Below are 23882 nucleotides of genomic sequence, written 5' to 3'. Positions count from 1 at the left end.
TTGGTTAGCTGGGAATGAAACCAATGTTCAGATATAGGATGCCAGTGTCACAAGTGGTGGGTTAATCCACTGGACTGCAAAACCTGTTGTTGACAATTTTGAGCCTGGATTCTTATATGGAGTTATATACTGGCAAAGCAAGGGGGTATAAATTGTACTGTATCTACCATTATGGAGCTTACAGTCAGTTTCACCAAGAAGGCAGACCATGGCAGCTGTCAACCCTAGGTAGGGATAAGTGTTGAACAAGCAGTATAAAAAAAAAAATCTGCTCTGGAAAATGCGTCATTGAGGCTTGGAGTCTTTGGAATTTGAAAGAGAGGGAATTTGCCAAGACTTGAAAGAATGAAAATGCTTAAGTAAGCAAAAGGGCAAAGGGAGCAGTTTGGAATGCTGAGTTTGTTGTGTTTGGGATTATGTCTTGAGAGTGACCAACTACTAGTCTGAGATGTATTGCTTAAAGATGAAATGTGGACCCCCATGACAGAGGTTAGGAGGCTACACTGCCTTATGGTTCTCATGGTCAAAACATTTTTGGCAATAAAGCAACAGATAAATGAATAAAAGAGACCTGGTAAATATTGAGTGGCAGTAGGCTTAAAATGAATTAGATATGGTCTCAAAAGAGATGAGATGGAATCAAAGATTGAGGTGCATTACATTTTCAAAAATTTTCATGTGGTCATTATCAGTTGTATTTTTTGTATTACTAAGTGACAGTAGATATTTGTGTTTTAACTTAGTTCACAAGCAAATATGCATTTCAAATTTTTGTTTCTCTCATTTCTCTAGTGGATTTCATAGTAATTCTATTTCTGTTATCCCTGATGGAGCATTTGGTGGAAATCCACTTTTAAGAACCATGTAAGTGTTTTTGACAATTTCTTTACAGATATTGATATAGATATATTTGTGTAAATCTGTGTTTGGGCAAAGAGTAAAGATTCAGGCTTATGTATATATACTTTAAGAAAGTAATCTTAGAGCATATGTGAACTATGAAAATTTTGCTTTCTTGGATATTTTTTACAGACATTTGTATGATAATCCTCTGTCATTTGTGGGGAACTCAGCATTCCACAACTTATCTGATCTACATTCTTTGTAAGTATTATAAAAATTTTAAAAACATGAATATTTTAGTAATTCTTTCAGTGGAAAGCAAGAACTTAATATTGTTCCTTTAGGAAGCATAACAATCATTTGTCTTCCCCTGCCCTGGCCAGGAGTCTAAAGGACAGATCCTGAAAGTTTATAATGGTTCTTATGTATGTTAGCAGCCAAAATAACTCATTTTCAAGTGGATTCAAGAAGAACTAATTTTAGTTGTAGTAATACTGTAATTTAAAATTGTTTCGAAAAATGGAAATATTATTTATGAACTTTTAAAAAATCAAATTAATTTTTCCTTCCCAATTACTTAAAGAATCATTCGTGGTGCAAGCATGGTGCAGTCATTTCCCAATCTGACCGGAACTGTTCATCTGGAGAGTCTGTAAGTGTGGCCTTCTGGAGGGGACAAAGGAGGCTCCTGGCAGGTGTCAGTGCTTTGGTACCAGTGATGAGGAGTTCTGTTGATTCTTCCAATCTCCATAAGGAATTGTCATCCTGGAGGAGAGTACGTTGGGTTTGGGATCCATCAGTTAAGACAAAGTAGTGAGAAGATCTGAAAAGGTCACGGAAAAAAGGAGTAGCTGAACACAGATTAGAAATACTACATTAGGAATTCAGAAGTAGAAGCTTTCTTTAAGGAGTATTTGAAAAGTAAATGGTATCAGATTTCTCAGATCACAAGTGGCAGCCTACTTGCTATTCCACAGTAGCAGCCTGAAACATTTATTTTTCTAAATGAGAGTAACATTTGTTTGCTATCTTGGTCTCAGTGAGCCTGTGTTTTTCCACAGGACCTTGACAGGTACAAAGATAAGCAGCATACCTGATCATTTATGCCAAGAACAAAAGATGCTGAGGACTCTGTAAGTTTGATTCTTCCTCCTTTTCCTTGTATCATTTTTTTTTTTTATTTGTAATGAACTAGCTTCTTTATGTAGTTTTCAGGGATAGGTTTTTTCCTTCCTTGTTCCTTTCATGTAAAAGAGCTGAGATTTTAGCAGTTCACTTGTTCAGTTAGTAATATGCATTTGAATTTAGTTTTAGGGCTATGTATGTATTGTAGATCTTGTTACTTTGAACAAGATGAAATGAAACTAGCAACTCTTGATTGTTTCTTGTCTTGACTCCTTGTCCTTAGTTTAGTTTCTCCAGGGGCATTATTATCTCTGTATTTTTTTCTTTCATCTATAATGTAAGCAAGGCCTTCATCTCTCTTAAATCAGGACCTTTCTAAAAATTTAAAATAGACCTGGAAATTTAAAGTAAATAATGCATATAAAAATTTTACCAGAATAAGTAGTTAAGTTACTAAATTGTTAATAAGTGTTCAGTGGAGAAAGATGGCAACAACAAAATAAGTAACAAATTGAGCAAGCAATTAACTGGTGTTCAGGGTATCAAACTTAACCCAAGAGAAAAAACAGCAGTGAGATTGAGTTAACTATATCTGATACTCGATATACATTTTAAAAATAGGTAATCATACCATCTTATTTTTAAAATAAAAGATAGTACAAAACTACGGCATGAACAATGTTGGAAAAAAATTCATAACTTTACCATTTAAAATACATTTTCTATATATATGTATGTTCTAATTTAACATTTTACATTGTGTGTACTTAACATTATGTGCTTGAACTTTATAAATCTTAAGGTTATTAATCCATTGGGGTTTTCTAGAAGCTTAGGGAAGCAGTTGTTTTTCTTGTCCAGCCTCATCTCCTTATTATCGACCATAGCACACTTCTGATGCTTCTGAGTAGAGCTTTTTTAACAATGTTCTGATAATGACATTAGTTCATTCCTTTTGTTTTGAGGGACTTGTCTTACAACAATATAAGAGACCTTCCAAGTTTCAATGGTTGCCATGCTCTGGAAGAAATGTAAGTTGGTCTCTGACCTAGCTATTTGTTGTGGTGTATTCAATATTTTCTAATTTTCATATTTTGTTTTAATATTAGGAAATTATAAATGTATATAATTAGGTATTCCATCAAATGAGATGTCAAATTGCACCATGTTTTCCTGTAATCAGTACTTATTGAGCACTTGCCTATGAATATTGTTATGAAGAAAACAACAAATTATATCTTGTTGAAGGAAGCTAATCATGGAAACGTGTTACTTATGAGAACATGGAAACTGATTGGGAGAGGAGATATCATTTCTCCAATTTTTAGTTTCTTCCTCTAAATTTCTGTGCTGCTTGTTTAGGTTGTATTGTCTCAGATCCTTTGTTCTCTCCTACCATAGTGGAGTTGATAAGGAGTTTAGATACTGGGCCAGGTAACTACCAGTGCACTTTGTGTTTTTTTGTTTTTGTTTGTTTGTTTGTTGTTTTTAAAGATTTATTTACTTATTGGAAAGTCAGATATACAGAGAGGAGGAGAGACAGAGAGGAAGATCTTCCAAACGATGATTCACTCCCCAAGTGAGCACAATGGCCGGTGCTATGCCAGTCCAAAGCCAGGATGCAGGAACCTCTTCTGGGTCTCCCACACGGGTGCAGGGTCCCAAAGCTTTGGGCTATCCTTGACTGCTTTCCCAGGCCACAAGCAGGGAGCTGTATGGGATTAGAACCAGCGCCCATATGGGATCCTGGCACTTTCAAGGCAAGGACTTTAGCTGCTAGGCCACTTTGCTGGGCCCAAGTGTACTTTGAATGGAATACAAACTCCTGTTTTGTTGATGAGAAAATGGCAAGTTCTCTTTACTCTCAAAAAGATTAGTTGATATTACATAGGATTGGGTATTTATACATAGGAAAAGCTTTACTGAGAAATGCTTTTTTTCCGAAATACATAATTTTCTCTCTTTTTCTCCCATTTAAGTTCTTTGCAGCGTAATCAGATCTACCAAATAAAAGAAGGTACCTTCCAAGGTCTGAGCTCCCTAAGGATCCTGTAAGTTATTTATGATTATTTGAAACAATTTTGTTATGTCAAGCTGTAAGCTAATATAGCATTAGGATTCTACGTCAAGTGCTGTACTTAAATATATGACCTATGTAACATAAATATTAATATTCAAACTATACCAGTTGATATGTTATAAATAATCCACTTTTGATAATGTTTTACTTTAGCTGATTGATGTTACTATATATGTGACTGGGAAGAATATAATGGGTATAATCTGAGCGATACACCTTGCTTGTTTCCAAATCAGAATATGGTTTGCTCTAGGTTTGTTGAAAACCAGCAATGAGGTAGGCAAACTACAGCAGGAAGACCAAATTCAGCTGGCCTCCTGTTTTTGTAAATTAAGATTTATTGAAATTCAGGCAGAAGCACTCACTTAAATACTTATTTACATTTGAGTATAAATTTTCACCAATTACTCTATCAAACACTTGGACATATAACTAACAGTCCTTTGGTATTCATGGGCGATTGGTTCAAGGAGCCTACTCCTCCTTACCTGAAGTACCAAAATCTGGGATGCCTGTGAAATGTTCCTATACTCCTTAGACATCAAATTACATTACACATGTAATGTACTAAAGCCAGTATAAGTGCCACAGAAGTAAGCATTATATTCTTTAAGGGATAATAAGAACAAGGATCTGTACATATTTAGTACAGATGTGATTTGTATACTCCCTGCCAGGTATTTTCATTCTGTGGCTGATGGAATCCATAAATGCAGAGGGCCAACTATATACAGAGATGATCAAGAAAAAAAACTTTATTGCTTTCAAAGAACGTTAGTACAGAAAGCGCACTGCATATAACGCATTCGTGAGCAGCTTGCTGCATATGAAAATGTAAGCATATAGATTGAATCTAGTTTCCAATAAGTCCACATAAAGAAATAAAAGAAACGTTTTGCTAGAAAATAGTCACTGGTAGTTGGACTGCCGGATCTTTGCTTGCTGCAGATGGGAAAAGTCCTGGCAATAGTGACTTACTCCTTGTGCCAACATGTTCAGAGCACTAAAAAAGGTGACAACAGTGAAAAGCTGGTATTCTGATGGTTTGTATCCAAGTTGGTCCAGTTTTCTTGTTCTCCAAGAATGTGTCACGGGATGAATGTAACACCCAGTTTACATTGAAGATTAATCTCTTTTTATTAATTCTATAATACTACCAAAATTCTTCAAGGTGTGTTCCTGAATACAGAATTGGTTTTGTTAATGATGTGATTTTTCTTTTTATTTCCTGCTTTGGAAAAGAATGATATCTGAGGCCCTCTTGGAATGCTTTGTTTGTGTATTGATTATTTGTCTTTCTTCAGAGCCTTATCACTAAACTTTGGGAAGGCAAATACTAAGCAGCCTGTTTTTATTTTCAACTTTGTCAAGAGCCAGACTTTCTCACCTACTTAGTAGTACCAAAGGTTATATCATATCACCTGTAGTTTGAACTGGTACCAAAATGATAAAAGTAGAGAAAATTCACAACTGTTTTGAAATGGGTGCCAGCTAGACTTAACTGCTGCGGGGAACATATTTTGAGAAACAGATTCTTGAAAGGGGAAAGCTGTCAACATGAGCATCAAAAATGTTGTTGGACAAGATAGAATATCTTTGTTATGTTATCAGATATGTGGTGGTACTACATTAGATTCTAAACCTCAGGTTGTGAGTGTGTCTTTGAAAAAACTAACACATTACTTTTCTAATTGCAGAGATCTGAGTAGAAACCTGATCCATGAAATTCATATCCGAGCTTTTGCCAAGCTTGGGCCAATAACTAATCTGTGAGTAGACTATTTGATGTTGTAATACCACGAAAATAGTAGATAGTTATACACAGACTTGTTTTTTTTAACAAGTTAAATATGAATATTTTTTGCTTAGTTGTTCCCTCTTACTGTAAATGCTAAATTGCATACATGTTAGTTAACAGCCTCTCCGGAAAAACAGGATGAGTGCTAGATCTGTTGTTTTAGAATCTTTCAGGAATCAAATATGCATATATACTTAATGTCTATGCAGACATGTGATTCATATCTTAGGCTTTAACTTGAAATTTCATTCATATTTTAGAGATGTAAGTTTCAATGAATTGACTTCATTTCCTACGGAAGGCCTGAATGGGTTAAATCAGCTGAAACTGGTAGGCAACTTTAAACTGAAGGAAGCTTTAGCTGCTAAAGACTTTGTTAATCTCAGGTGTGTATTTGTGTGTGTGTGTTTTAAATTGAAGTTATGATACTCCCCCAAAATTACAGTGTATGCTTTTTTTTCCTGTGATTTCCAAATTGTCTAGTAGACTACAATTTAAGTGTATTTTTCTACTTTGGTGTTTACAGATTTGAGAAAAAACTAGAACAAAAGCATTATTCCTTAGTATTTGAGAATGTGAACAAGAGCTGTTAATATTCTCAAAAAGAGTGTGTTCATCAGAACATCTTTGGTTTTTTTTTTATGCAGTAGGTTTGTCCCTAGCAACAACATGGCAGAAAGCACATAATGGCAGACCTAGAGAATATCAATATAATGCTATAATGTGTCATAGAAGATTGAGATTTATTGAGGCAACTTCATTAAATTGCAGAGGGGTAGCTTGAAATTACTTTTGTGTGAGAAAATAATAAATATTGTCATTACATTTATGTGAACAGAGGGAATTCATTTAACAGTATATAGTTACATATAACCTGAAGTATTAATTTTTTGAATGAAACTACCAGTTCCCCATGATAAATTGTGTATGGTTGATATATTTATGGAAGCAATCATAAAATCTTTGTTGAATTATGATATTATTATTATGAAATCTTCATTTTAATTATGTGCACCCAACAAATAAGATTTATACAAAGAGAGTTTTCATGGTTAGCTTTATGTGCTTTTCCAAAGCTGTTTTTGCTGATGAGAAAATTGAGATGCACAGAGTATGAATGACCAAGCTAAAGAATGGCACAATCCTATCTGACTCCTACAAAAGAATTTTTAAAGATTAAAATACTTTTTTTAGAAAGAGAGACCCTATCTGTGGAGTTGCTATTCATTGTATGTGTTGCAATTTTTTCCCAGGTCTTTATCGGTACCATATGCTTATCAGTGCTGTGCATTCTGGGGTTGTGACTCTTATGCAAATTTAAACACAGATGATAACAGCCTCCAAGACCACAGTGTGACAAAGGAGAAAGGCAAGTGCATGAACTTTCAAAAGTAGAACACTCCTTAAGGCATTAATCAAATTATCTGTCAGTATAATCATTTTGTAAAGGATCAATATGAAACCTGTGAGAAAAGCACCATTACTGTTAGACTGGCAACTGTAATTTACGACAAAGCCAGGAGAGGAAATTGTAGGGAGATAAAGTTATTTTGAATTGTGAAAGATTTTAATGCAACCTGCTTTTTTTGTTATATGTATACTTAGGTACTGCTGATGCAACAAATATCACAAGCACTGCTGAAAATGAAGAACATAGTCAAATCATTATCCACTGTACACCCTCAACAGGTATGCCCAGCCTATACCGTCACAGGTTCTTGCTTGAAACAAGAGTTAGGCAAATATATCTAAAACTCTTTGGGATGTCTGTGGTTTCTGTCCCAGGGATGGGACGAGATGATCCTGCAAGGTTTGCTGACTCACGGCGTGGTCTTTTGTGCCTGCAGATTAGACAGCTCTTGACGAATCTCAAGTCCACACCTGTCGAATCAGAACCTGCATGTTCCCAAGGTCCTCTACATGAGGGTTACACACACTAGATTTATGAAGCACTTTCTTAATGCTGCTTTTACTGTAGGATGTGTTCTGTATGTTACTAATCTATAAGAATTTTTCCTGTTTTTAAAAATTTAAAAGACTGAGTATCTGAGAGAGAGGATCACACACATGCAAATCTCCCATCTGCTTTTTTTCACTCCCCACATGCCAACTACAGGCTGCAGCCAAAAGACTAGAACTCCATCCTGGTTTCCCATGTGTGTGGGAAGATCTCAAATACTTCTGCTATCAGTTGCTGCCTCTCAGGGATATTAGCAGTCATCAAAAGCACAGGCAGAACTCAGTCCCAGGCATTCTAACCTAGCCTTTCCTTTTCCTTCTTAGTTCACTGAACTTTATAGTTTGGGCAAAGTTTCTAAATTGATGTAACATGTTTGATTCTGAATAAAGTGATATTTTGCCTAACCTATCAGAGAAGACGGATTTATAATTTTACTGTAGAAAATAGGATTAAATATTTTAGTTAGATTGTATGCCACAACATAGATTCTTTTACGCGTCAGAGAACAGAATGGTTAGGATGATGTGTTCACTAGTGATTATTACTGAACTGTGGGTTTCCTGAAAGACTGTGGATATATTTGTTGAAAAACATGTCCTGTGTGGAGAAAAATGTTTCCACATGAGTGGATGGGATTGGCAAGAAGCACTTTTTATGTATGTTACTGTGTATTAATCTTTATATTAATTGGGAATTTGGGATGCAGCATGCTCACTTGCCTTCTTGGGTTTCACATGTTCATCAGTTCACATCAAAACTAGTGATTCAATGAGAAGGGATTAGCCTTATCAATGCGGAAGCAAAACTTGTATATGCAGCAATTCCATTCTCCTAGACTGAGTTCAAACCTTAGGGTTGATCTTGAATAAAGTCCATCTGAGCTTCGGTCTCTGGGCTGCAGTGAGAGTGACCTGCAGGCCTGCCTTGCCCCACTCTGACACTAACATCCTTATTGCAGCAGCAGAAAGTGGGGTCTGGAGGAACGCCATATCTTTGTGTTAGATTGGAGGAGACAACAGGATTCCAAAGATGCAATGGGTAGAAACTTTTTCCCTAGCCCTTTTGGGAAAGTCATCTCACACCCACCATTACAGGAGTTCACACAAAATATCTTACTCTCTCAGCTCAAAAGGTTGAGTCAACCCTCTGCTCCAGATGTAGAGATAAAGGTGACAAAGACCTGCTTCTTCTTACTTCTTGATAAATAGTCTTGTGTTTTGGAAGTCACAGAAATGGTGTAGATTTAGTTTTTAAGGTCTATGACTATCTCAATAACTAAAATGAGTTATTGCAAATATAAAAGTGGATAGTACCTAAAGACAAAACATGTTTTTAATGCAATCCATTGAAGAGAAGATTATGACATTTTATGTTTCATAGTCAATTTTTCTTTTTTAAGATTTGTTTATTTTTATTGGAAAGTCAGATATACAGAGAGGAGGAGAGACAGTGAGAAAGATCTGTCATGTTTCACTCCCCAAGTAAGCGCAACAGCCGATGCTATGCTGATACAAAGCCAGGATCCAGGAACTTCTTCCAGGTCTCCCACATGGGTGCAGGGTCCCAAGGTTTTGGGCTGTCCAGGCCACAAGCAGGGAGCTGGATGGGAAGTGGAGCTGCCAGCATTAGAACTGGCGCCCATATGGGATCCCGGCGCGTTCAAGGTGAAGACTTTAGCTGCTAGGCCACTGTTGTCGGGCCCTACATAGAGTTTAATTATACATAGTTAGAACTGTAGTTTATGCAATGTTTTGAAATATAAATTCAAATATCAATTCTCTGGATGAAAATTGGTGATGATTATAGCTATCTTAGCCTTTCTCCTCTGGTTGCCTTTAGAAGCCATTAGAAATGGATAAAAGTGTGTTAAAATGTGTGCTCATGTCTATGTATGTAACTATAAAGTGTACTAAGACTAGCAAGGTACCAGAAAAGGGAGCTAATATGTATTAAAGTACAAGTACGTATCCAGTGACTTGCAGACATAACAACTATAGAAGATTTAATTAAGCTGCACACTGCTGTGAAACAGGCATTTTTATCCACAAGTAAGGTAATGAAGTTCATAGAGCTGCAAGTTGCTTTCTGAAAAAAGGCCTAGCAAGTTATAAACCATCTTACTGCACACTCTCAGTATACTAAGTACTTTTCATGTGCTAGATATTATACTATGAATATAAACTTACATATAGGAAAAAGTGAAATTTTCTCTTAAATTTCTGTGTGGGCTTAAACCAGTATGATGTCTTAGAAGTAGCAATGTTTTCTATTTGGTGCAGGTAAGTGGAGATTTAACTAGATTTCATTCATTAATTTTTTGACAAGACATGTCATGAAACGTGGTGTTTTCTGAATTTTTTTTTTTTATCTTTTTTTTATTTCAGGTGCTTTTAAGCCCTGTGAATATTTACTGGGAAGCTGGATGATTCGTCTTACTGTGTGGTTCATTTTCTTGGTTGCATTGTTTTTCAACCTGCTTGTCATTTTAACAACATTTGCATCCTGCACATCACTGCCTTCCTCCAGATTGTTCATAGGCTTGATATCTGTGTCTAACTTGTTCATGGGAATCTATACTGGCATCTTAACATTTCTCGATGCTGTGTCCTGGGGCAGATTTGCTGAATTTGGCATATGGTGGGAGACAGGCAGCGGCTGCAAAGTAGCTGGGTTTCTCGCAGTTTTCTCCTCAGAAAGTGCCATATTTTTACTGGTGCTAGCAGCTGTTGAAAGAAGCTTATCTGCAAAAGAAATCCTGAAAAATGGGAAGAGCAATCATCTCAAACAGTTCCAGGTGGCTGCCCTGTTTGCTTTCCTGGGTGCCACAGTGGCAGGCTGCTTCCCCCTCTTCCATCGAGGGGAGTATTCAGCATCACCCCTGTGCTTGCCATTCCCCACGGGAGAAACTCCATCCTTAGGTTTTACAGTAACTTTAGTGCTGTTGAACTCACTCGCATTTCTATTAATGGCCATTATTTACACCAAACTCTACTGCAACTTGGAAAAAGAGGATCTCTCAGAAAACTCCCAGTCAAGCATGATTAAGCATGTTGCTTGGCTAATCTTCACCAACTGCATCTTTTTCTGCCCTGTTGCATTTTTCTCATTTGCACCGCTGATCACTGCCATCTCTATCAGCCCTGAAATAATGAAGTCTGTTACTCTGATATTTTTCCCATTGCCTGCTTGTCTGAATCCAGTCCTATACGTTTTCTTCAATCCGAAGTTTAAAGAAGACTGGAAGTTACTGAAGCGACGTCTTACCAAAAGTGGATCTGTTTCAGTTTCCATCAGCAGCCAAGGCGGTTGTGTGGAGCAGGACTTCTACTATGACTGTGGCATGTATTCCCACTTGCAGGGGAACTTGACCGTATGTGACTGCTGCGAATCTTTTCTCTTGACGAAGCCACTTTCGTGCAAACACTTAATAAAGTCACACAGTTGTCCTGCACTGGCAGTGGCTTCTTGCCAAAGACCAGAGGGTTATTGGTCTGACTGTGGCACGCAGTCGGCACACTCCGACTATGCAGACGAAGAAGATTCCTTTGTTTCAGACAGTTCTGACCAGGTGCAGGCCTGTGGACGTGCCTGCTTCTACCAGAGTCGGGGATTCCCTTTGGTACGCTATGCTTACAATCTACCAAGAGTGAAAGACTGAACTACTATGTTTGTAACCATTTTCCCCAGCAACCAAAATCACAGTGTTTGTAGAGTGGACCCTATTCTTATGTTTCGTCTGGGAAGCACTTCTGTAGTCCCTGCCTGGTGTCACGGAGAAGCGGAAGGTGGCAGTTTATTCCTCAAAGCAGTCGTTTTCAAAGAGCAGGTGCCTAAATTATAAATTGGTGAAAGTAATGCAGTGTTGAAGCAATATGTGGTCTATTTGAAATAAATATATAATTTTAAAGAAGATCTTGGGTATGGTGTGGCAAAATAACATTAGGTTGTCTGAGTCATAAGAGCAAAATGATAACGATTTCTGAATTAAGCACAGTATAAAAACAGCTGTTAAGTTTTTTTTAAGCAAGTTCTAAAATGTAATTTCATATAACTGAAAAAGACGTTTTGTTAATTTTACCTAAACTTACACCATTCATCTCAGGACAATTCAGTGCAGGGCCAAGAAAGGGACAGTCTCCCAGCTAGAACTGTGAGAATACAAAATGGCATTATTTTATTGTGTTTTCAGTTTCCATGTTTGACATCTAAAATCTGAAGATGTTTTAAAAACAATATTAACAGTTTGATTTTTTTTTTTAAGTAGCTGAATTTGTTTTGGTATGATCGTGTTTTTTTTTTTTCTTTTTTTTCCTGAATATTTTGCAATCGCGCTACTTGGAAAAAAATAAAGGAATAACTGCTGTGTGAGGTTAGTGGATTTGGCTAAATGATGAACTCATTTGGGGGCTTTAATAGTACCTGAGGGGTTTGATGGCTCCATGTGATGTTCCTATCAATAAATACTTCCGAAAGTCATGGATTGGCTGCAATTTTCCAATTTTGTTAGTATGCCATCTATTTGTAGTTTGGATTATTTAAGAAGCAAGTTTTGATAAATAATTATTAGAGGGGAGAAAATGAGAGCAATTCTGACACAAAGCACTTACATCTGTTTGTAATGAGCTAGATTTCCCTAAACCTATGCTACACGTGGAAGCTCCTGCATGTTCTCTGCCACAGTGTGACCCACAGAAGACCACAGCTCAGATGCTGAGCTCCTGCTGGACAAAAGTGTCATCTGTGAGAGGTGGGGAAGGAGGAATAAAGTTTGCTCCTATGTTGTTAAAAGGTAAAACCTCTCACTTAGGAACTTTGACATATTATCATGTGGCGTCCTACAGTTAAAAATTGTCGAATATGCTTTTGACAATGTGCTAAATCAATAGCAAACCCACTGCCATATTAGTTGTTCTGGATATACTAAAAAAAATTAAGCTAGGTTGCAGTTTAATAATTAAACTGTACAAACTGTGCATAGACTGAATTTTTATCTTGTGTAAATTATTTTTAGAGTAAAAGTTGGGAAATGTGGCTTCTGTTCATTTCGTTTAATTAAAGCTACCTCCTAAACTATAGTGGCTGCCAGTAGCAGAATGTTAAATTGTGGTTTATATACTTTTTTTGCAGTGTAAATAGTCTTTGTTGTACATTGTCAATGTAATAAAAACAGAATCTTTGTATATCAAAATCATGTAGTTTGTATAAAATGTGGGAGGGATTTATTTACAGTGTATTGTAATTTTGTAAGGTCAACTATTTGCAAGTTTTAAAAATTGCTATCATGTTTGTATATTTACACAGCTGATAAATATTAAATCAACTTGGTAAGAAAATTCTAATTAAAATCTTTTTCAAAAATCAAGTTATTGAAAATTTTCTTTTTTTCTCCTAAAAAGTAAAATGGCAGTTACATTATACAAAATATTTGGTAAACTGTGCTATATGTATAATGTAAATATAAGGCTGTATTCAACGTTTTGAATTATTATCATTTTTGTTAAAACTTTAATTATTAAAATCTGTTCATGTTAGCTTACAACCTGTTTGTACAATCTATTTTAACTTTATGTATAAATATGTATATTAATGAATTTATGTAGGGTTAGAATAGGTAAATTAAATATTCTTTTAAAATTCATTTTATTTCATTGAAAGGTACAGCGATGACAGAGAAGGAGGGAAGGACAGCCAGAGATATTCTTTCATTCCCTAGTTCACCTCCAGAAATGGCTGCAACAGCTCTAGACCAGGTCCCTGTAGATCCTCCAGTGCTACGCTCCATCGTGTGGGTATTTGGGCCCATGTCCACTGCTCTCCCAGTGCGTTAGCAGTGAGTTGAATTGGAAGCAGCACAGCTGGGCCAGCAAGTGGCACTCTGATTTGGGATGCCAGACTTGCAAGCCGCTATGCCACTGCACTGGCCCCCAAGTTAAATAGTTTTATGTGGAGAATATTAAAAGAAATGTTGTAATTAACCATTAGAAAAGGTATTTTGATACTTTAGAGCACTTTTCCAAAATTTTGAAATAAGATTATATCCTATCTGAAGTCTAAGCTATACTTGTGGGAAGCAAATTCTCAAACTTAAGATGAACCAAACTTAAGATGGTCAGTCATTTAGACACTTAAAAATACCACATTTATAATGACATAATCATCAAGCCTTCATTTTGTAGATAACAAAGGGTTTAGATAAACCTTTGAATCACTGCAATTAATACCTAAACCAGAACAAGTTCTTCACTTCTGGATATAGTTTCTTATTTTTATTGTAAACTTCATTTATGTTAGACATTAGTACAAGAAAAAGACAATAATCTAAATTTTGCTTTTGAGGTTCTTTGCACATTTTTATATATACATATTTCCACCCATCTTGATTATGGCTTCTCAACCCCAGTAATGAAAAGGTATGTGATACCACAGGGCTCGATTGTTAAGTACCAGCGCCAGCACTATATAAGTGCCTCATCGCCTTTAGGGCTCCAATATTGTTACAGCATAAAGTAATTGTTGGTTATAATGATGACCCTTAAGCGTCAAGGGCAGGGCATAATTGGTTCAGAAGAAAGTCTAGTGTTTTTGCTAACCATACCAAGACACTGAAGTAGAGAAGTTTTCGGGTTTAAATTTACCACCGTAGGTCACTAATAACACAATTGTGAGTTAGATAATTTCCCTCTTGTACATTGGAGTAATTTAGGATTGGAAGAGTCATAAAGCTTGTTCAAGAAAACCTGCAGAGTAGGTTTTCCAGCTACTTGCTGAATATGCATTTTTCCAGTTATTTGGATTATGTCTATTGGGAGATGTTATTCAAATTTACTTATTCATAAAGCAGTTCCACATTTTGGTTTTGTTGCTATTGATTCTAGAGATGTTCTGATGAACCATTTCAACCGGATATGCCAACATTGAACCTTTACAGTGGAAACTGAGCACTCCTTGAGAACAGTTTGATTCCTTAATCAATTTTATTACTCAGAGTAATTGGTCTAATTCTGTTCCCATTTTGATTTTACTGAAAAATTTAATGTTTCATTGAAACATTTAAATCATGTTATATTTTATTAATTATGGTCTACCTTCTGAATTGTCTTCAGTACCAGTTATTTTCTAACATACTTGACTTTGTCAAATTTTGCAAATCTAATTAAGAACTGGGTAAAAGCCATCTGTCTATACACGTTGTCAGCACTAATAAAGCATCTTTGGTGACCTCTCTTTTGCTACCTCTATCTCTATGCCAAATCCCTGAGAGATCTCCTTAGATCCTACAAAATGCTTTCCTTTCTAAAAACAAAACCACAAAAAAATCATATTTTGGTAGAATGATTCTTCAACAGAAAAGGATAAAGCGTTAAGGTAAAGGCATCATTTCGCTCTGCTCTTAGCACAAGACATTCCATACAATTTTCCAGGCCAAAATGTTCTTATGCTAAAACAAATGATTAAGACCTGGATGAGGTTCGGCCCACCCTACGGCCCTGTACTAAAAGAAATTACAAGACTGACGCTAATAATCCTGAGCTAGGGTGGTTTTGGCCTTTGCCTCTGTCCCTGAGACACTATCCGCCTTGTTCAGTAGCAAGTAACGTATTTTACGTACCAAATGATCGTCACCACCAACGCACTAAGAGGTGGACCCCGAACCTCCCTCCGCAACACACACCCCAAAGTCGTCAACAGTGAGCCCAGAGCTCCTGTCAGCTGAGGCGTAGAGCTGTGCTAGGCGGCAGAAGCTGACTCCTCCCCGCCGCTCAGGAGGAAGTTCCGGTCGAGAGGCCGGGACAAAGCCCTCGCGGCCTCCACGCGTCGCCGTGGCAACGCGGGGCCTGTGCGGCCTCGGATTGGCCGGACTCACTGCGCGCGGGGCCTGCTGGGAGAGCATATCCCGGCCGCCGCTCCACCGGTTTGAACTTGGCGGGCCCGATGTGGGCGGCGGGGCTCAGGCGGGCTTCCTCTCCCCGGCTGTCCAGCCAGCTGTCCGCCGACTCCAGGCCCCGGTCTCGGCCCCCCTCTGGCTCGTTCCCATGCCTCCTGACGGGCGCCCGGGAGCAGGGGCTGGCGGTGGTGGCGGTGATGTCTGAGTGCTCGGTGTCTCCGCCCCAGAGCTGCAGCAATTCCACCATGTCGCTGCTGTCGCCCCTCGGCCACCAGAGCTTCCCGTTTGACGAGGACGACGATGACGGGGAGGAGGGGGAGGATGAGGAAGACCTGGACGAAGAAGCCCCTGACTCAGAGTCCAAGGTGGCAAGCCTGAGAGGATTGGAGTTACAGGGGTGCTCCAGGTAAACCCGAGTCTGCCCGGCCGACACACCCCAGCTCAGGATTCTTTAAACCCTCCTTGGTGCTTGCTGCCGGGTGCCCCTGAATTACGCACAGGCACCTGCATCCTGAGGCGCTGCCCCATCCTGCTAGTAGTTTTCCCTAATAATTGCTACATTTCCCTATCCCGAAAAACTTATGGTCTTTGAAGCACATCATACTTTGCTGCTATTTGCTAGTTTAATGAATCATCAAAGGCCAGCTGTGGACTGCAGAAATCTTGTGCAAAACCTTAACATTAAAACGTTTAGTGGTGGGTTGTGGTAAGCAGATCGCTTTGTAAGCACAGATTAGTAGTGTGTACCACAGTATGCTGAGCCAAGGTTAGGCCCTGATCTGAACCTGGCTTACCGTGGAAGGACATTGTGTTAAGAAGTGTTGGAAGCAGAGAGATGACTAAAACCATCCCAGTATGTTCTTCTGTGCCTTGATTCACTCAACAAGCTTTTTAAAAGTTGCGTGCGTGTTTAGGTATCCACAATCATGCGTATGTGAGATATTGCTTCCGCTTTCAAGAAATTAACATCTACATGAGACATTTTACAGACGACAAAACTGTGCCTCGGAATACAAACAAAAAGTGGTGCCTTTGGGACCTGGAACCGGGGGTACACTGATGAGGTTCTCTTTTCTCTACATGCCATCACTAGTCCTGGGTATTTAGAAATAGAAGTAAAGAGGGGAAGACTACAAGAATGTCTGAGATAAGCATGGTTAATGTAGGTGCATTTGGGGGCAAACTCCTGTCATGTTCAGAAAGCACTTACAAATTTCTGCTACGTACAGTAGAGAGAAAAGAAATGCAGATCATCAAATTCGTTTGTTATGTGTGAGTAACAAGATAGACTCCAGATTAAGGTATTCATATCTGGAGTGAATAAAATACCCATATGAAATGACTTATATGCATGATTGCAAGAATGAGTTCTCCTGAGGATGAGAAAGGAAAGCAAGCTCCTTGATGGGACCAGAGAGCAGCAGGAGTGTCAGTGCACACCATTTGTCCAGGCTTGTTAGGACAACAGGAACCAGGCCTCATTACAATGTAATGGTGGATTTAGATTTTTCAATTTTTACTTGGCCTTCACAGGGATTCTGCAAGGCTGAGTTGGTCTCAAAGGTTTTTAAAATACATTTTAGGGCCTTGGGAACTACCTTCTGAGCATGATCAACAGAATGAGCTAATGTGGGTATAATTTACTAGCCTGAGGAGTAAGTGGACATCAAAACTGTAGGTACTGAGACCTTGTATTAGCATCCAAGAGCCAAAGGCCTAACTGGAGCCTCCCAGGAGATAAACCAGAAAGCGCTCTTACTTGTCTAAAGAAGGAACGGTAGCTTTCCAGGGATAAGGCTGCCTTCCTTATTCCATTTCAGACGTGTAAGTCAAAACAATAGTTAGGACACAGGTCAGGAATGAGAATATAGGGGTTGATAGGCCCTTTGTGTGATGTCAGATGCTTATTAGGTATCCATTCAATGCTGAATGAATGGATGAGTGTCTGTTTCCCACTTGCAGAGAACAGATAAATGCAGCATTATTCAGAAAACCTAGCAGTTTCTTTCAGGAAAGATAAGTGTTTAGCAGATTTCATTCCTATTTCCAACCTTTTGTTAGTTCCCTGGACCATTTTGGTGGTGATGGAGTGAAAGGGAGCAGGCAGCCCGAGTCAGACATTGTTTCTGTGAAGTAGAGGACAAAGCTAGGGCTGCATGGAAGTTTGTGTGTCTTCTCCATGCTGCACCTGCCGCAAGTGATCTGATCCTAGTGCAAACAGCAGGGTAAGGCTTCTTTGGGATAGACTTAACACGCATGAGGGATATGAGCTCGCGATATTTTCAGTATAAACAGTCTTGCTTAGAGGGTGGATTGACCTTCAGCTGTTTCGGCCAGAATTGAGATGAAGCTCAATGTTGGGCTTCAGATATGATTGTGAGAAGTATTTTCCTGGAATCTTTACAATATGCTTTGGACCTGCTGTTTATTCTGCTTTATCTTGGTTTTATATCGCTATTCCTTAGGAAAGCCATGCCTTAATAAATATCATAAATGCCTGCTTATCAAGCCTTGCTAGATTATGGATTGAGTTTTAGTGTGTACAACATATGTTTTGAACACGTTTATTAAAAGTGATAAGATAAATTTTTTTATTTAAAGTGTCATTATTTTCAGAAACACTTAGCTGATTTTTGCTTTCAATAGTTCTTTTTGAGGAACCTACTGTATTATAGATCTAAGCAAGGCTTTCAAAAGAAAAAATGAGCTAAGGCATGTTTTCTTTCTGAAAGGAACTCATGGCCTGTGGCAGAGATAGGCAAGTGAGAGGAAACAAAGACAGGTCATGCAGAAGCAAAGCCAGACAGTACCAGAGCTAATAACTGAAGAGAGAATAGGAATTAGCTATTGTACTGATGATAATAAATGGTGTAACAAGTGCTGCCAGGTACACAGAACTACAGTTAGTGATTTAGCATGGATTTTTTTCATGCATACTACCTGGAGGTATCAACTGTTTGATTTCCACTTCAGCATTTAAATGAGGAAATAGAGGCATGGAGTTTTAAAAAGTAGGGTCAGGCATTTGGCTCACTAAGAGACCCACGTCATCTGTCAGAGTGCCTGCTTTCTGATCTTAACTCTGGCTCCTGTTTCTAATGTGCTGCTGGTGCAGACCTTGGGAAGCACTATATGCCACTACATGGGAGACTTGAGTGCCTGGCTCACCCAGTCTTTGAGCTCACTCAGTCTTGAGTTTTTTGGACATTTGGGAGGTGAGCTAGCAGGTGGAAACTCTTGTCTTTGTATCTTTGTTTCTCTATGGCTTGACTTAAAGAAAATAGTGTATGTAGCTAAGAAGAAATAGGTAGGTAGTACCCATCGACTATTTTACTCCAAAATCCAAGCTCAGAAGCCGACCTTTTGGGTAGGCAGAGAAAGGAAATATCAGAGTTTCAGGCAGAAGTTGCACATCACAAACATTAACACATTCATCAACCTGCAAGTGTTCCAGATAACAAGTGTTGAATCTAAAATGTCTGGATGCCAGTTTGGGGTCCCAGGTGTTTGAATATCATCCTATAGCAAAAGGAGCCACTGGAGAATTTTGAATTAGAGAATGACATGATAGAAGGATGAATTTAATGGATGAAATCTGCTTTAGATATGAAAATAGTTTGAAAGGATATATTGTGTCCAGAGAGGGGGCAGTAAGGTGACAAAGAAGAGTGGCTGGAAAAAAATGGAGAGGGGTCAAATTGACAGAAAGTGATTGATTTAAAAATACTTATTTTTATTGGAAAGTCAGATATGCAGAGAGAAGATGAGACAGAGAGAAAGATCTTCCATCCACTGATTCACTCCCCAGGTCACTGCAATAAAACGAGCAAGCTGAATCTGAGGTGGAAAAGCAATAGGCAAGGCACTTGGTTGCAGGAAGCAAGAATGTTAAAGATCCAAAGAGCAGAGTCCAGATTAAAGTTAGGTTTCCAATTACCTTGGGACCCTAACAAACTTTTCTTTCTTTCTCTGCTGATCATTAACCTTTCCTAAAATTTTCAGGCTTCTGTAAATTATTCAGGCCCTGTGTTGTTCTTTGTTTATATTTGTGCTTTACAGTATTTTCCCTCCCCCCCACTTTTTTTTAGCTTAAATAAGTAGCTACTGTTCTTTGAATCCAGAAGAGATGTATTGATGGGACTTGCATGTTGGAGATGGAGGCCATGGTGGGAGGAAGCCATATTAGCAGCTCTGTTGAAGAATTGGCAAAAGGAAATTAATCAAAGTGTTAAAGAATAGTCATTGTTTGGGAGTTTTGCTTTTGAAATGGTTTCAAACTTCTTAATTGAAACATTTATCATTATCTCTGTACTGGTTTAACTATACTATTTAAGGGAGGAAAATGAAAAAACCTGTTCAGGATGTGAATTGATGACATATTTTAATTAGCTATCCAAATACTGCTTATAAAATTTTTAAAAAATTGGCATTAAGGTAAATGGTTTGGGTTTTAGTTAACTGGTAGGTTTTGAAATACATGTGAATTTACAAGTGAAGGAGTTCAAATAGGATTTGATGGATAAAATAGAATACTAGATTCCCTTTTTGCAATTTTTTTCACATGGGGAGTTTTGAACAGTTTCTTTAAAAAATAGAAGCAAAATATGAAAGTTACAGACCTTATTAACATAAACTATAAGGTTCAAGCAGTGATACTGTCTATTTAGTTCATCCCTAAAGAACAGAAGTTCCTAGGAATTTAACCATGTAGTCTTTTTTATATCATTAACTAAAGAAAATGGATTTCCTCTAAAACATTTTTTAAAATGTTTATTTTTATTGGAAAGGCAGATATACAGAAAGAAGGAGATACAGAGAGGCAGAACTTCTGTCTGCAGGTTCACTCCCCAAATGGCCACAACGGCCAGAGTTGAACCAATCCAAAGCCAGAAACCAGGAGCTTCTTCCAGATCTCCCATGCTGGTGCAGGGTCCCAAAGCTTTGGACCATTCGTTACTGCTTTCCCAGGCCACACAGGGAACTACTGGAAGGGAAGTGGAGCAGCCAGGAAACAAACTGGCAGCCACATAGGATCCCAGTGCATACAAGGCGAGGACCTTAAGCCACTAGGCTATCATGCTGGACCATAAATACATATTTTTATGATTGGGAAACAAAAAGAAGCCAAATCAGGACTGGGTTGTGAATGTATGCCTAATGATTTCCCATAGAAACCTTTGCAAAATTGTAGGGGCTTTATTGTGGTAGAGATGAACTCACTGAGGAGGCTTTCCCTGCCATTTTTCTGAAAAAGCTTCAGCTAACGTTCTCAGAACACTATGATAATAAAATGCTATTAGTCGGGCCCAGTGCAGTCACCTGGTGATAAAGTCTTCTCCTTGCATGTACATTTTCCCATGTGGGCCCTGATTCTAGTTCTGGCCTCTCCACTTCCCTTCTAGCTCCCTGCTTGTGGCCTGGGAAACCAGTAGAGGACAGTTCACAGTCCTGAAACATTGCACCTACATGAGAGACCTGGAAGAAGCTTCTGGCTCCTGGGTTTGAATTGGCTCAGCTCCTGCCATTGCAGCCACTGAGGGTGTGAACCATTGGATGGAAGATCTGTCTCCTTCTCTCTTTAGATCTGACTTTCCAATGTAAATAAATATTTTAAAAAAGGAAAATGTTATTAAACTTTGGTTGTACAGCAAAATGTCTTGAGCAACCCAAAAAAGCTTTTCTTCTTGACTAATCCTCCTCTGCTTAGACTGGACTATGCCTATCTTTTGGTATCCATTGCTTTGATTGTGCTTTGTTTTAAGAATTATAATGACAAATCCTTGTTTTATCCTCTGTTACAGTTCTTGGAAAGAAGAAATGTTACAGAATTTTTTCCCCACTTGTATCAAATATGCATGGAAAACTCTGCTTGTCATACACAACTAATTTGGTTGCTACAGATTTTGGTGCCCATTGAGCAGAAAGCTTGTCCCATTCAGAACTGTATAAACTGAAATTGCAAAGATGTCAATGGTGTTTGCCTCTTGTTTTATTTATTTATTTATTTATTTATTTTTGCTTTTAATTATCACTCTTAGAGAACTAGGGAAATTAGTTTTTCTTAAAATTTATTTATTTTTATTGCAAAGTCAGACACACAGAGGAGGAAAGACACAGAGGAAGATCCTTCATCCAGTGATCCATTCCCCAAGTGACTGCAACAGCCGGCGCTGTGCCCATCCAAAACTGGGAGCCAGGAACCTCCTCCAGGTCTCCCACACAGGTGCAGGGTCCCAAGGCTTTAGGCCATCCTCGACTGCTTTCCCAGGCCACAAGCAGGGAGCTAGATGGGAAGTGGAACTGCTGGGATTAGAACCGGCGCCCATATGGGATCCCGGTGCGTTCAAGGCGAGGACTTTGGTTGCTAGGCCACCATGCCGGGCCCAGTATTGTTTTTTTTTAAAAGATTTATGTATTTTTATTATGAAGTCAGATATACAGAAAGGAGGAGAGACAGAGAGGAAGATCTTCCATCCAATGATTCACTCCCCAAATGATCAGCAGTGGCCGGTGCTACATTGATCCGAAGCCAGGAGCTAGGCAATTCCTCTGCATCTCCCAGGTGGATGCAGGGTCCCAAGGCTTTGGGCCATCCTTGACTGCTTCCCAGGCCACAAGTAGGGAGATGGAATGGAAGTGGAGCTGCCGGGATTAGAACCGATACCCATATCGGATCCTGGCGCTTTCAAGGCGAGGACTTTAGCTGCTAGGCCACCATGCTGGTCCCCAATATTTTCTTCTTTAACTGATATGTGTAGTCTGTTGCTGTGATGTATCTTCAGCATTTTCTTTTTCTTTCTTAAAACAGGTTATGTATATTTAAATACTGATTTGGGGGACATTGTTCTCACAGATTTTCATAAAGTCCAATGACTTTACCATTGTTTCACCCAAGCTTTACCATAAATTAGAGTTGGGTTTGCTTCAGTTTGGCAGAATTTTTGTTGCACTGATAGGGCTATTTTCAAAGTTATATGCTTAAATTGATCCCATTTAGTGATTTTATAAAAGTTAGTATGAGCTTGTTTTACTTACTTACCTTTACAGGTTTATTCATTTGTATTTGGAAAGGCAGTTATTCAAAGAGTAGGAGAGAGGAGAGAGAGAAAGAGAGAAAGAAATATTTTCCATCCATTCTCTGATTGACTGCAACACACAGAACTGAGCTGATCCAAAGTCAAGAACCTGGAGCTTCCTCCAGGTCTCCCACATGAATACAGGGATTCAAGGACTTAAGACATACTCCATTGTTTTACAAGGTCAAAAGAAGGAAGCTAGATTGGAAATAGAGCAGACAGGACAGATGCTGGTGCCCATATGGGATGCTGATACCATTGATGGAGTCTTAACCCTGCTACACCATGGTGCTAGACCCGGTTTGAGTTTACTTTAAAATCCTCTCAGATAAATATAATTAATTCATATATGTTTGTAAAAATTCCAGGATTGCAGATATATTTAATTTGCTTCTACTCTGCAAAGTGATTTTAATTAATAAGAAAATAATTTGATGTACATGTGTTACAATATCCTTTCTGTTGTAGCATTGAAGAAGATAACCAAGAACAAGAAAAACAGGTGTGCTTAGCGGAAACTAGCCTAACACCATGGGAGGTGTGGTTTGTTGGCAAAGAGAAAAAAGAACGTGACCGGCTACAACAGAAAGCTCTAGAGGTAAAATTAGATAATGTTCCTTTTATTTAGTTCATGAGCTAACAAAGTAGATATGCTGTTGTTAATTAAAATGCTACTGTTATAATCCCTGAAAAGAAAGTTTTTTCATTTATTGTGTTTAGCAATCCTATGTTTTATAGAAATCTTGTATGTTCAATTAGAAGAACATTTGGAAGATTCAGCTAGAAAATAAAAATTAAAACCTTCACTAATCTCATCATATGAAGACATTGTCTCTATCAACATTATTAATATTATGACATAAGATCTTCCAGATATTCTGTATAAGTTATAAAAAATGCATACAAACATAGGTATTTCAGTGGGACTTTTCTTCTCCTTATGGGTTTTCTTTCTGTGTGATTCTCTTCTTCAATTCTCACTAGCCAAATTCATAAAGCAAAGAGCTTTAGATATATTTTTTCACAAATCCCTATTTTTTTTGAGCTCTTTATTATTTGTTGTTTACTGTTTAGTATTGAGGACCGTACCAGTCAAAAAGATTGAGATCATTTGT

At 38.2% G+C, this 23882-nt stretch overlaps 2 protein-coding genes across 3 annotated transcripts in view; both read left to right on the top strand.

Annotated features, from left to right (window-relative positions):
- Positions 1-13342, top strand: part of LGR4 (leucine rich repeat containing G protein-coupled receptor 4) — a 106353-nt gene extending 93011 nt beyond the window's left edge. For both annotated transcript variants that reach the window (XM_040980013.1, XM_040980012.1), the window contains 11 exons: positions 793-864; positions 1033-1104; positions 1427-1495; positions 1905-1976; positions 2934-2999; positions 3948-4019; positions 5746-5817; positions 6107-6232; positions 7100-7215; positions 7452-7535; positions 10191-13342. In XM_040980013.1, coding sequence (XP_040835947.1) covers positions 793-864; positions 1033-1104; positions 1427-1495; positions 1905-1976; positions 2934-2999; positions 3948-4019; positions 5746-5817; positions 6107-6232; positions 7100-7215; positions 7452-7535; positions 10191-11464 — 2095 coding nt within the window. In that variant the 3' untranslated portion in view covers positions 11465-13342. The remainder of the gene's footprint in view (positions 1-792; positions 865-1032; positions 1105-1426; positions 1496-1904; positions 1977-2933; positions 3000-3947; positions 4020-5745; positions 5818-6106; positions 6233-7099; positions 7216-7451; positions 7536-10190) is intronic.
- Positions 13343-15715: 2373 nt separating this feature from the next.
- The window catches only part of CCDC34 (coiled-coil domain containing 34), a 29050-nt gene continuing 20883 nt past the window's right edge, over positions 15716-23882 (top strand). Inside the window, exons 1-2 of the mRNA XM_040980296.1 lie at positions 15716-16097; positions 23236-23365. Of these exons, the coding sequence (XP_040836230.1) occupies positions 15739-16097; positions 23236-23365 (489 nt within the window). The 5' untranslated portion in view covers positions 15716-15738. The remainder of the gene's footprint in view (positions 16098-23235; positions 23366-23882) is intronic.

Source organism: Ochotona curzoniae, unplaced genomic scaffold, assembly GCF_017591425.1.
Source record: "Ochotona curzoniae isolate NIBS_2020 unplaced genomic scaffold, NIBS_Ocur_1.0 contig_3432, whole genome shotgun sequence".
Taxonomy (NCBI): Eukaryota; Metazoa; Chordata; class Mammalia; order Lagomorpha; family Ochotonidae; genus Ochotona; species Ochotona curzoniae.
This window is presented reverse-complemented; position numbering and strand designations above follow the sequence as displayed.